This window comes from Podarcis gaigeae (assembly GCF_964106915.1).
Source record: "Podarcis gaigeae genome assembly, chromosome: 6".
NCBI lineage: Eukaryota > Metazoa > Chordata > Lepidosauria > Squamata > Lacertidae > Podarcis > Podarcis gaigeae.
In genome coordinates this window covers 81,424,688-81,437,900 of record NC_139682.1, presented here as the reverse complement: position 1 = coordinate 81,437,900, position 13,213 = coordinate 81,424,688, and the positions used below count along the sequence as shown (strand labels likewise).

Genomic DNA, 13,213 nt, shown 5'->3' with positions numbered 1-13,213 from the left:
CAGTCAAGTATGAAAGGGCACCTTCTGAATCTGATTCAATATAAAAAATTAAAGAAACATACCAGGGAGGGGCCTTGATGCAACAGCTGAAAAAGAAGGGTGGAAGCAAATGAGGGTCTGAAAATCTTTGCACGAGCAGTGAGTTTTCAAAGACGAGCCCACAGGCCGAGGATGGCATTGATTTAATCAATTTTATTGCAATGCAGGTATAGCTGCAACTGTACAGGCAGCGGATATATGGGCCTTCACTGTGAAACGTTAATTCCTTTCTGCTGGTTCCACCCGTGCCTCAACAATGCTACCTGCGAGGATGCAGTGGACAGTTACATATGCCACTGCTGGCCAGGTAAACTCTGTTTTCTCTCTCATACAAGCTCCCCTCTCTTTAACTGCTGTGAGCTCTCTGTGTAAGCAAACAATAAAAATAAATTAAATTATGCACCATAGCAGCCTGAATTCTATGCAGGCAGCCCCTCACGGTTTACTGGGGGGTTACATTCTGAGGCACCACACGTGTCAGTGAAATTGTATATTATTGAAACCCATTGAAAAAGCATGCAAACATCCCGTTCTGCCCTTTTGGTGAGGTTTCAATTACATCCTCTGAGTCACTTCCGGGTTTGGTGCAATGTGCCATCCTATGCCCTTTCAAAATGTGGGTGGGGTTTTTTTGGGGGGGGTTATTGGGTTGTTGTTTTAATTTGGATTGTATATTTTGTGGTTTTGTATTTTGATTTTGTTCTGTGAACCACCCTGAGACCTCTAGGTATAGGGCAGTATATAAATTCTAATAATGATGATGATGATGCTCGTATACACAGTTGTGCACATGTTGAATGTACATAAATGGGGGTTGGGGTGAGCCTGCCTGTACCAAAATATGCTGAATGTCAGCAAAATATTATTAGGCAATGAAGCAAGTTTATCATATACGGATTTAGTATGCATTATTTCTTCCATTCCTTTTAATTGCAGAGTGATGCAGTGAGATATATCCAGGGCCCTAATGGTCCAGGTCTGGAAGCCCTTCTTAATCCTGCTATGGCAATTTCACAAGGTGTTGCCTGAACACATTGCCATGGCTTTTTAAAACATAAATATGTTTAGATTCTCTGAATGGCACGGTCCGCACTGGCTACCAAATCCAGCAGCTTTTATGTACTTGCATGGAGTTGCTGAAGATCACCCTGCCTGCACTACTTCTGATTTGCTTTTTGTTTTTTAAACTGGTGCAATAGGGAACAGCAGTGTGCACCTATTCAATGGGTGGCTCTTCCAGCTCTTAGTTAGTGATGATAGGCCGAGCGACTGTGACTTCCCTACAAGCCAGTGATTGAGTCCATGTGTCTTGCCTGGCTGAAACTCTATCCAACTCCTCTTTCCATGGCTTTCGTGCCAAATACATGCAGTGGCTCCCCGTCTGTGGAATGGTCTCCCCAGGGAAGTTCTCCTGGCGCCTTCACTATACACCTTTAGGCGCCAGGCAAAAACGTTCCTTTTTAACCAGGCCTTTGGTTCATCCGTGACCTTTTAAAATGTGGGGGTTTTGGAGGGGAGTGGCGATTGGGTTGTTGTTTTTATTTCTATTGTGTATTTTGTGGTTTTATATCTTGATTTGATTCTGTGAACCGCCCTGAGACCCCCAGGTATAGGGCAGTACAGTGGTAGTTAGGGACTCGATCCATTCCAGGGTGCTATTTGCACCCTGAAAAGTCCGTAACTAGAGCGCCACTCCTGTGCATGCGTGCGGTGCGATACAGCGCTTCTGCGCATGTGCGAAGTGCACAGAATGCTTCTGCGCGCGCACACATGACAAAATCCGGAAGGATACACTTCCAGGTTTGCTGTGTTCGCAAGCCAAAAAGATGCAACATAAACCTTAAGCAACATGAAGTATGACTGTATAAATTCAATTAATAATAATATAAAAAGATGGATATAGAAGTGGGTTGAGTTCTCCTACAGCTTTCCTCACTCTCCCTGGCTTCATCCTTTCAGGCCCCTCAGATGTTTTGCAATATTATCTTTGCTGCTTCCAAAGCGAATATAGCACAAGCCCAAATAATGAACAAATAATGAGATCGCTGTCCTCAACAACCTCAAGTTACAACCCCTTCTCAATTCTGCAGGCTATGCAGGGTCTCACTGTGAAACGGACATAAACGAGTGTAGCAGTAATCCCTGCCTGCACGGAAGTGAGTGTGTGGAACTATCATGGTCGAGCTGGTATGGAAGAATACCAGAGCTACCCTCGGAGTTCAGCTACCAGAGAGCATCGGGTTATGTGTGCAGCTGCCGTGCAGGATTCACAGGTAATGCAACCTCCAGATTTGTAGCCTTGGTTTTTTTTTAAGTGTCACAGTCTGAAGGGTCCCTCTGGTGGACTTACGCTGCAATAGAGGCTTAGGGCTGTTTTGTAAGCAAACGATTTGCCTTCTTAGAAAAACTAACCACTAAACTGAGACACACACACAGGGACAAATAGAAGAAGACGCCTTCACCCCGGTGTGGTTCCCCTTTATCACATACACAGCCCAACAAGACAACAATAACCCGGTGACAACATATGAATCTGGCTAACTTGATCCCAAAAAACACACACACACAAAAATCTCACTACAGCCAGCCAAAGACAACCAACCACACCCTAAGCCACCTCTCAACATCTCTTGCCACCAAGGAAATACAACAAGAGAATAGTAAGAGAGCAACGCTGACACAAAACCCCACACATACACTAAGTAGAAGAATAGAAGCATAACCCCCCCTACCCCACCCTGCTTACCATTCCCCCCTCTTTCCAACCTCTTTAAACAAACAGAGCCAAGCAGTTCTGTCCTGTTTCCACTTGCTGTTTTTATTTAACCCACTCCACTTGGTTTATTTAAACCAGGTACACGTACATTGACCGCTAATAATGAATCAAATGTTGTAGATATCATTGCAAATTTAGTATGCTATACAAACGACATTAGAAGGCTTGGTCTTTTTATTTATACCGTTTATGATCCTATGATCCTTGTTTGTAAGCAAATGATTTCATACATAGCTATGCTCCTGTATGGAAGAAACCAGGGGTAGATTATAGGTGCAGTCCCTCTCTCTCTCTCTCTCTCTCTCTCTCTCTCTCTCTCTCTCTCTCTCTCTCTCTCTCTCTCTTGCTAAGCACATAAATGGTGTACAAACTGTAGTCCATTTTCACCTTCCCTTGAAAAGCAGAGAAGTGCAGAGCCAGCCTATGCACAGAGGCCAACAGCTATGATCCTGGCTCTTCTCCATGCCTGGATAAAAAGTTAATTACAATTTTGAGAGTATCTTGTTTGCCTGGTGGCGTTTCCATTGGTTGCATTAGTAACAACTCTTTTTATAAAACAAATACGCTTTTAGAAATGGGATAGATAGATAGATAGATAGATAGATAGATAGATAGATAGATAGATAGATTGTTTCTTGGGGTACGGTGGGGTGAATCCACCTCAGATTGTTGCTAAACACATAATAAAATATATTAGTGATTTGCTTCGGGAGCGAGGTTCCTGCAACTCATCTGGCTTCATTCTGGGAAATGTTATATGTTATTTCCATCAAGTCGTGTGCATTTTGGGATATTAATTAAATAAAGGATGCGGGTGGCACTGTGGTCTAAACCACTCAGTCTCTTGGGCTTGCTGATCACTAGGTCAGTGGTTCGAATCCCCGCAACGGAGTGAGATCCCGTTGCTCTACTCCAGCTCCTGCCAACCTAGCAGTTCAAAAGCACGCCAGTGCAAGTAGATAAATAGGTACTGCTGCGGCAGAAAGGTAAATGGTGCCCTGGCTTCCGTCACGGTGTCCCGTTGCACCAGAAACTGTTTAGTCATGCTGGCTGCATGAGCCAGAAACCTGTCTGTGGACAAAAGCCGGCTCCCTTGGCCTGAAAGCAAGATGAGCGCTGCAACCCCATAGTCGGCTTTGTCTGGACTTAACCTTCCAGGGGTCCTTTACCATTGCCTTTTTACCTTATTAATTAAATAGTACTGTTCTTCTCATTTAGCATCCTTTCCAGGCACTGGCTAATTATTACAAAAAATACAGAATACCCTCTGCCTCGTTTATAAGTTGACTTTCGGCTTTTCTTACATTTCAACATACAATAATGCTAAAACTAGCATTGAGTGTTCAGTTTCAGCCAGAGTTTTGCAAGGTTGAGCCCCAGAATATACTTTGGGTGCTCGTGCAGGCTATACGTTCATTTCAGAAAATATTATGTGACACCATTTAAATTTCCAACAATTCTCCTGCTGCCTCATCATTCCATTGTATTGCGATAAAATAAAACTGGCATTCGCCACCAGTTGCTGGGGGCAGAGCAAGTGTCAATGCCAGTGACCCTAGCAACTCTTGAGTACAGATGCTAGGTCTGATCCTAGAACAAGTTTTGAAAACCACTGCCCTTTGAGTCTAATTTCAAAGTGGGGTATTTTGAATATGTCTGCTGCTATATGCTATGACCTAAACCACAGAGCCCAGGGCTTGCTGATCAGAAGGTTGGCAGTTCGAATCCCCACAACGGGGTGAGCTCCCGTTGCTCGGTCCCTGCTCCTGCCAACCTAGCAGTTTGAAAGCACGTCAAAAAATGCAAGTAGATAAATGGGTACCTCTCTGGTGGGAAGGCAAACGGCGTTTCCATGTGCTGCTCTGGTTCGCCAGAAGTGGCTTAGTCATGCTGGCCACCTGACCTGGAAGCTGTACGCCGGCTCCCTCAGCCAGTAAAGCGAGATGAGCACTGCAACCCCAGAGTCGTCTGCAACTGGACCTAATGGTCAGGGGTCCCTTTACCTTTACTCTCTTTAAAATATATATATAATTTTATTGAGTTTAAGAACAAACACGAAACAGACTAAAACCTTACTGTATTCAGAACTCAAAAATGTAAGTCCCCCTTCATCCACTGACCTTCCTCACCACCCCTTCCCCAATTCCTTTCCTTTCCAGATTCTTCTGTTTAGCTTTGATTCCAATTGTTTTTTAGTTGCAATGTGGATTTGCTCAAGAGTATAAGTGGGTGCCTGCATCTTTTGTAACTTTAAAAATACAGTTTTAAAACAATATTATTGGCAGTGAATATGAGCAAAGTCCTTCTCAGTTGCTGATCATCAAAAAGGACAGACAGAACACCACCGTGATGGGAACAGTCATTCTTTCCATTTGCAGGGAAATGTGCAGGCTCTGTTTCATGTTGCACCATCATCAGATTAATGAAGCCCTTGGCTGATTAGAGATTGCTGTAATTCGTTTGACAGTTAACTGAGAACATGGGCCCGTGGGTTCCTGAATGTCCAGCAGTCACCTCCAGCAATGACAGGGGATTCATGAGCATATTTCCTAACAATTCTTCCAGGGTCAGTGAGTGGAACGCACAAACACACTGTTTGTTCAATAAATTGGTCAGCACACATGATATTTTTGAAGGTCAGTTGCTGTCAGGGCTTGGCTGGATGAGGAGGAGTGGTGGGAGACTCCAGCAGGAGAACCCCCTAGAAAAGCCAGGGGAGTGGTGGTGGGATCCTGAAGATAGGTCAGAGGATTTAGAAGGGTGGGCAGAATGCTGAACAAGCAACAGGCTTCGGTGAGAGAGAGGAAGAAGAGGCAGAAAGCACTGCAGATGTAGGCCAGGCAGCTGAGGAGGAGGTGAGGGCTGAGGCTGCAACGGATTCAAAGGAGCCAGCCAGTCCTACTGTATTCACTTCCCTTCCTCCCTTGTCTCTAAACGCATGGAGGGCTTTTCATGTAGAAGAGCAAAGAGCTCAGAGAGCACAGAGAGTCCATCCCCGACAGAGTTTAAGACTGATGGGGAAAGAGCTGGACAGGGAGGAGACTTTAAAGGAGTCACAGATTGTCAGGTCTGGAAATTGGTTTACTGGAGCCAGTCTTGCTCATAGGCTTCTGTGTTTGGATTCTGCTTTCTTGAATAAAGAATCAACTTTACAGCTCATCTCTGAATCTCTGTGCTGACCTGCAGCTGAACCAGCCCTGAGAGTTGCCCTCCTAGACAGAGCAGTCTCAGGGCTGATTGACACCTTAGAAAAGGGGTTCGAGAGAGAGCATAGCCAATGAGTTGTTTTTGGGTTGTGAGCTGGCTGAGTTGTGGTGGAACTGGGTGTGTCATAATCTCCACACACACACACCCCACCAATCTCATAACCTTATCATGACTGTGACTCACCACGGATGGGCTCAGCCCATATTCTAACTATACCAATTTATTCTTGTGAATTGGTCTCTCTAAAAGGTTACTGTATAAAACTTTGAGCATCTGGACCAGTCCCTTGCTCGTGAACCTCAGGACACATCCAGTTGGTCTTGGAGCTGCAAAGGTCATTTTTAGAAACACACGCATTGTCAAGGATTCTCTATTATCCCGCACCACTGCCAACAAAATGTCGCAGATTAAGACTGCTCTCACTGTAATCCCACGTTGTCTGAAATTTACATTCCTATCCCACATAGGGGATTCCTATCCCACATGACATACTGACACGTGGGGTGATATACCACATATATGTCACTAAAAATAACTGCTCCTTTCTCCCTGTTATCCAACCACTTCAAATCTACTGTATTGCCCCAAATATAAGCCACACCCAAATAGAAGATGCACCTTAAAAATTAGAGGGGGGGAAAAATACCTGAATGAAGGGACGCAGGTGGCGCTGTGGGTTAAAGCCTCAGCGCCTAGGACTTGCCGATCGAAAGGTCGGCGGTTCGAATCCCTGCGGCGGGGTGCGCTCCCGCTGCTCGGTCCCAGCGCCTGCCAACCTAGCAGTTCGAAAGCACCTCCGGGTGCAAGTAGATAAATAGGGACCGCTTACCAGTGGGAAGGTAAACGGCGTTTCCGTGTGCGGCTCTGGCTCGCCAGAGCAGCGATGTCACGCTGGCCACGTGACCCGGAAGTGTCTTCGGACAGCGCTGGCCCCTGGCCTCTTGAGTGAGATGGGCGCACAACCCCAGAGTCTGTCAAGACTGGCCCGTACGGGCAGGGGTACCTTTACCTTTTTAAATACCTGAATATAAGCCGCTCCGTTCCTCGCTGCTCCTGGCTGCATACTGGGGGGGGGGGGCGAGCCACGCTGCATTGCTGACGGCCTTTCCCCTTCCTCTCTCTCTCTCTCTCTCTCTCTCTCTCTCTCTCTCTCCCTTCTCAGCTTTGGGAGAGAGGACGGGGGACTGTGTGTGGGCTTCACCATGCTCCTGGAGCTGTTTGCCCCGTGCTGCTGGCTGCATACTGTAAGGTAGCGAATATAAGCCACACTTTAACTTTTCATGGTCAGAATTTTGGAGGAAAGTGATGCTTATATTCAGGCCAATATGGTATTGCATTTACTTAATAGTTCAAACCCTTTTCCTGCTGTCAAGCCCAGTCACTCAACAATCACACTCCATGCACCCACCATACCGTATACAGTGTACCTTAGCTGTCGAACGCCCTGGAACTCAGACATTTTGGCTCCCAAAACCCGGAAGTAACTGTTCCAGTTTTCTAACCTCCTTTTGGAAGCCAAATGTCCGACAGGGCTTCTGTGGCTTCCAATTGGCTGCAGGAGCTTCCTGCAGCCAATCAGAAACCGTGATTTGGAAGTCGAACACTTTGGAAGTCAAACGTACTTCCGGAACGGATTCCATTCGACTTCCAAGGTACGACTGTACTGATTTCTGACTTCCGTAAAACACTCAAAACGTTCATCAACCAATACTCATTGTACAGATGCAACAGCAGGTAAAAAGCCAAAGCAAAAAACAAATTCCAATCATTTCCATCCCCTCTCTCACCAGGACCAAGACCAACACCGTCTCTCCACTCCTTAACTAGGGAGATGTAGCCCTTCTCTGCCAACAGACTTTGCCTGCAGAGGGAGTTTTTGCTGTGAACTCTGTCTTGGGCTGGGAAAGAGATCTAACATCAACTGCTGGGCTTAAGCCTTCAGTAAAGACAAGGGAGGAAATGGTAGGCCAGAACTGAGTCTTTTTGGCTGTGAAATCTCTTGGACGTGCTTTGCAAGCTACTGTGAGAGGGGAAATGTCGGCCTTCATTATACTGTTCACAGTCTAGGCCCTCCTTGCCTGCAGGTACCATTTGGGGAGGGCTTTTCATAAAGGACTCTGCTAGCTGCCTCTCTTCCAGCACCACTATTCATCTTGGCATCTTAAATCCCCAGGGGGACTCGCTCAACATCTTTAGTCCTTTCCTGCTGCGCCGAGCCAACGCGAAAGAGAAGAATGTCACAGTACTGGAAACGTATGTGCATTAATTTCTTGGCACAAGAATCACAGATTTGGAAAAGACCTTGGAGTCCAGCCTTCTGCTCAGTGCAGGATCTGTGACGACAGCAACTCTGTTGGATGGCTATCCATCCTCTGCTTAGATACCTCCAGCCACCATCTCTCTCTCTCTCTCTCTCTCTCAGTCTTTCTCGGCACACTGCACTATTGCCAAACAGCTCTTCCTGTTAGGAGGTCTCTCTTAATGACTAGCTAACATCTGCTGACCTATCATTTCCACCAATTCGTCTTAGTCCTGCCTTCTGGAGCAAAACAGAACAAGTCTCCTCCATGTTCTGCAGGATGGACCTTCAGATATTTGAAGACCGCAATCATGTGTCCTCTTATTTTTTCTCTCCTCCAGGTTAAATGTACCTGCCTCTTTTAACTGTTCCTCATAGGACTTGGTTTCTTGACCCCTCACCTTCCTGGTCACCCTCCTCTGGTCTTGCTCCCCAGTAGATTGATGTCCTTCTTAAAATGTGGCACCCAGAATTGGGCACAGTATTCCAGATGTGTGCTGACCAGCATAATATACAATGGAACTATGCCTTCACCTGAGCTTGACACTATGCTCTGTTAGTACAGCCTAAGTTTGCATTAGGTTTTTTAGCAGCTTCATCGCATTGCTGGCTCATGTTCAGGTTATGATTGACTATGACACCTAGATCCTTTTTACATGTACTGCAGCTAGGGATGGATGAATCTGTCAGTCAGTCTTGGTGTGTCTCGGTTTCTCATTTTTCCAATTTTTAGTTCAGTTTGCAATATTCCAGCATCAGCATGTGATTGTTTTGATTTTTAAGTCCTCATGAAAATACATGTATTTTGGTGCATGTGTCTCCTAGCATACACAAGATGCAGATAAAATGCATCTTGGATGTTATTTCCATGCACCACATTTTACAATCAGGAATATACATTTTTATGCACATTTCTCGAAAAGACACATTTTATTAGAGGTTATCGTCCACATACTTTCACTGCGCAGATACTGGTGGTTAGGTAATACCTCTTAAACTGTTTAGCAGAGTTGATCTTCTTTCTCTCACGGAAGTGGTGTACAATGACAAAGTTATTATAAAGATGACTCACAAACTCTGTGAAGTTTTGGTCAAGAAATTTTATTCCCAGTCCGGGTACAAGCATTACAGTAGCGAAGATATTTTCGACTGTTAAAATAAACAGCAATTAACAGTACACTTTCAAACAAAAGTCTTTCTTATCTCCCAAATGTCATCAATTACAGCAACAGTCCTTCAGCAGAATTGACAGGCAATACTCTTCGGACTTTGTCCATGGAGTTTTCTTGGCAGGGATACTGGAGTGGCTTGCCGAAGATCATGGCCACTGGTCCCATCACCTCCTGGCAAATAGAAGGGGAAGAAATGGAGGCAGTGAGAGATGTTACTTTCTTGGGCTCCATGATCACTGCAGATGGCAACAGCAGTCATGAAATTAAAAGACACCTGCTTCTTGGGAGAAAAGCAATGACAAACCTAGAGAGCATCTTAAAAAGCAGAGACATCACCTTGACAACAAAGGTCCGTATAGTTAAAGCTACGGTTTTCCCAGTAGTGATGTATGGAAGTGAGAGCTGGACCATAAAGAAGGCTGATCGCCGAAGAATTGATGCTTTTGAATTATGGTGCTGGAGGAGACTCTTGAGAGTCCCATGGAATGCAAGAAGAATAAACCTATCCATTCTGAAGGAAATCAGCCCTGAGTGCTCACTGGAAGGACAGATCGTGAGGCTGAGGCTCTAATACTTTGGCCACCTCATGAGAAGAGAAGACTCCCTGGAAAAGACCCTGATGTTGGGAAAGATGGAGGGCACAAGGAGAAGGGGACGACAGAGGATGAGATGGTGGGACAGTGTTCTCGAAGCTACCAGCATGAGTTTGACCAAACTACAGGAGGCAGTGGAAGACAGGAGTGCCTGGCGTGCTCTGGTCCATGGGGTCACGAAGAGTCGGACACGACTAAATGACTAAACAACAACAACAACTCTTCAGACAGACGTTTGCTATAAGGCTTCTGCAAATAGTGGTCGTCGTCCTATTGGCCCTTCCAGCTGATGCCAATTAAGCTCAGAGTGCCGCTCCCATACATAAAGGTAAAACTCTGGAACCTTCTAGAAACCTTCTACTTTTGTTTCTTTGCAGAATGATTCCCTAACACATTTTTGCTCTTCATTTTCGATTGAGGAATTGCATTGCACAATTTGGAAAAGTGTGACTTTTGAAGGACAGATGTACTACAATCCATGAATCATTTGAGGAATTGTAAATTAGGCAGGTTTACATTAAAATAGCCCTGCATCCCTAACTGCTACCAAGCCCTTTGAGTCCTCTCTCATACACAAAGCCCACTGGATTACTCTGGGCAGCTCCTTATCTCTTATTCCCATGTGCCTCTCAGTACCATTGAATAATAAGCAACAATGATTTTGGACAACGGAGGTATTAACAGTGGAACACACTCCCTTGGGAGGTAGTAGACTTGCCTTCCTTGGAGGTTTTTAAGCAGAGGTTGAGTGGCCATCTGCAATGGATTCTTTAGTTGAGGTTCCTGCATTGCTTGGGGTTGGGCTAGATGACCCTTGGGATCCCTTCTAACTCTACAGTTCTTGGATTTAATAAGGACACAATTCTAACTTAGGGGCTATGAGTGCTGGGGGAAAGGGCAAAGTGATTCACTGCTTCCTACTGCCATCTTCTTTCATCCACCGAAGCTACCAAGATCCCTGGAGGTTCATGCTGGAGGGAATCCAGCAGACTGATATTGATGGCTGGTGGTGATTGTTGCATTCCAAAGCCTGCTGTTCTGAAAGCTGTAGGCATTCTCGATATCAGTTCTGCATCAGCTGCCTGGTTTAGCTCGGAGGGGAGGAATAAAGGCAGCCAAACCCCTTAGAGGAATGGACAGATCTGTCCATTCTGGTTTCCTCTCCATTTCTCCTTTTTCCAGTCTCTACATTCAGATTCAGTTCTCCACATTTCCAAACCGGTTTTCAATTTTTTAGAAGTCTTTATAAAAATTCATCAGCATGTTAATGCGATCTTTTCATCGTATACACATTTTTGTATGCAGTTCTACCTTATATACACATTTTCGCAAAGTAATTTCCCCTAATATAGTGCATTTTTGTATGTTATTTTCATTAGCATATGCATGCACAGTTCCCCCTGTTATATGGATTTTTGCACGAATTACTTGGCTGGAGAACTGTATTGCAAAATTCAGAGAAGTGTGAATTTTGAAGGACTGTAGTAATTGTAAATTAGGTAGGTTCACTTTTAAATGTGAACTGAATTGAAATTGTCCCCCAGCAGAACAAGAAGACTCCAGAGTTTGTTTCCTTGCCCTAACAAATCTTGAAATATATTGTTTATCTATTCATAGCTTCCCATCTCTGTTTTCAGTCCAACACTGAAATCACTGGGGAGGGGGGCAAACTTCTCCCAGTTGCGCCACCCTCTTCTGAAGCAGTCTGCCGTAATACATTTAGCCAGGTAATTCAGTTCCAAAGCATGACTACAGAGAAGGTAATCGCATAAGATAAGTGCCACCACCAAAAAGCCGCTGCTCCATGCAGGGGTGCCAACTTGAATAAAATATTGTGGGGGCCCAGATAAGCCCCACCCACCCCATAATCAGTCACATGATGCAGTGCACACACATCATTGGAATGGGAATGCCCACCGACTTTGTGGGGGCCCAGTCCCCTCAAATATTTTAATTTGGGGGCCAAAGCCCCTATGGCCCCTAGGAGTTGGCTCCTATGACCCATGCTTCAGTGCAGCAGTAGGGAACCTGCACCCCTCCAGATGTTGAACTACAACTCCCATGAATACTGATCATTCTGGATGGAACTGATGGGGGTGGAGTCCAATAAAACAGGTTCTCCACTCCTATTTCAGCTTCAAATTTAGAGGAGAATGGAACGAACTGTTTCTGCAGGCCTATATTTGCATAAAGGTAAAGGGACCCCTGACCATTAGGTCCAGTCGTGACTGACTCTGGGCTTGCGGCACTCATCTCACTTTATTGGCCGAGGGAGCCGGTGTACAGCTTCCAGGTCATGTGGCCAGCATGACTAAGCCGCTTCTGGCAAACCAGAGCAGCGCACGGAAATGCCATTTACCTTCCCGCCGGAGCAGTACCTATTTATCTACTTGCACTTTGACGTGCTTTCGAACTGCTAGGTTGGCAGGAGCAGGGACCGAGCAACGGGAGCTCACCCAGCTGCAGGGATTCGAACCGCCGACCTTCTGATCAGCAAGTCCTAAGCTCTGTGGTTTAACCCACAGCGCCACCCGCGTCCCTGCGGGTAAATCCTATTCAGTTCAGTGGGACTTACTTTTGAGTAGGCATGTCTACAGTTGCACTGTAAGATAATGCCCTCAGCCTAGCATCACAGGACTCCCTCAGGACTAGTGAGTACGTGCCGTCTGCAATTAAAAAAATATATGAAAAAGAGAGAGACAATTAGCACTTTAAAGCACTTTTCCCTCTTTCAGAAACCTTCTGATCTTGAAAGAGCATTTGGACAAGCTCAAAATAGATCTTAGAGTTTTTCTTTTTGCCGTCATTTTTTTTAACCTTTCTTTAATCCATCGCATCCCTAATGTGAAAAGCTGTTCGCCCTGTCAACAACTGCACACACAACAGCCTATCCCACACCCCTTCTGCTGTTGACTTTCATGGGGCTTGTTTAGTTTAGGAGAAATCCTGACAAAGTGTTCTCTTTGAATTACACATAAGCATCACTTAACCTCAGTCACGAGAGGGGAATGCTTGCAAGAGGAAGGGGACTGGAGTTTTGCATATAAGCAGCTCATGCTGCTAAATTCTGGTTCCCCTCAGCTCTTCTTACATGCCAGGACTGTGTCTTTCTGTGATTTCACAGGAA

General features: G+C 45.4%; 1 protein-coding gene across 2 annotated transcripts in view; it reads left to right on the top strand.

Moving 5' to 3' along the window:
- The window catches only part of CRB1 (crumbs cell polarity complex component 1), a 177,381-nt gene that overhangs the window by 96,492 nt on the left and 67,676 nt on the right, over nt 1-13,213 (top strand). For both annotated transcript variants that reach the window (XM_083745309.1, XM_083745308.1), the window contains 2 exons: nt 207-346; nt 2,130-2,312. In XM_083745309.1, coding sequence (XP_083601435.1) covers nt 207-346; nt 2,130-2,312 — 323 coding nt within the window. The remainder of the gene's footprint in view (nt 1-206; nt 347-2,129; nt 2,313-13,213) is intronic.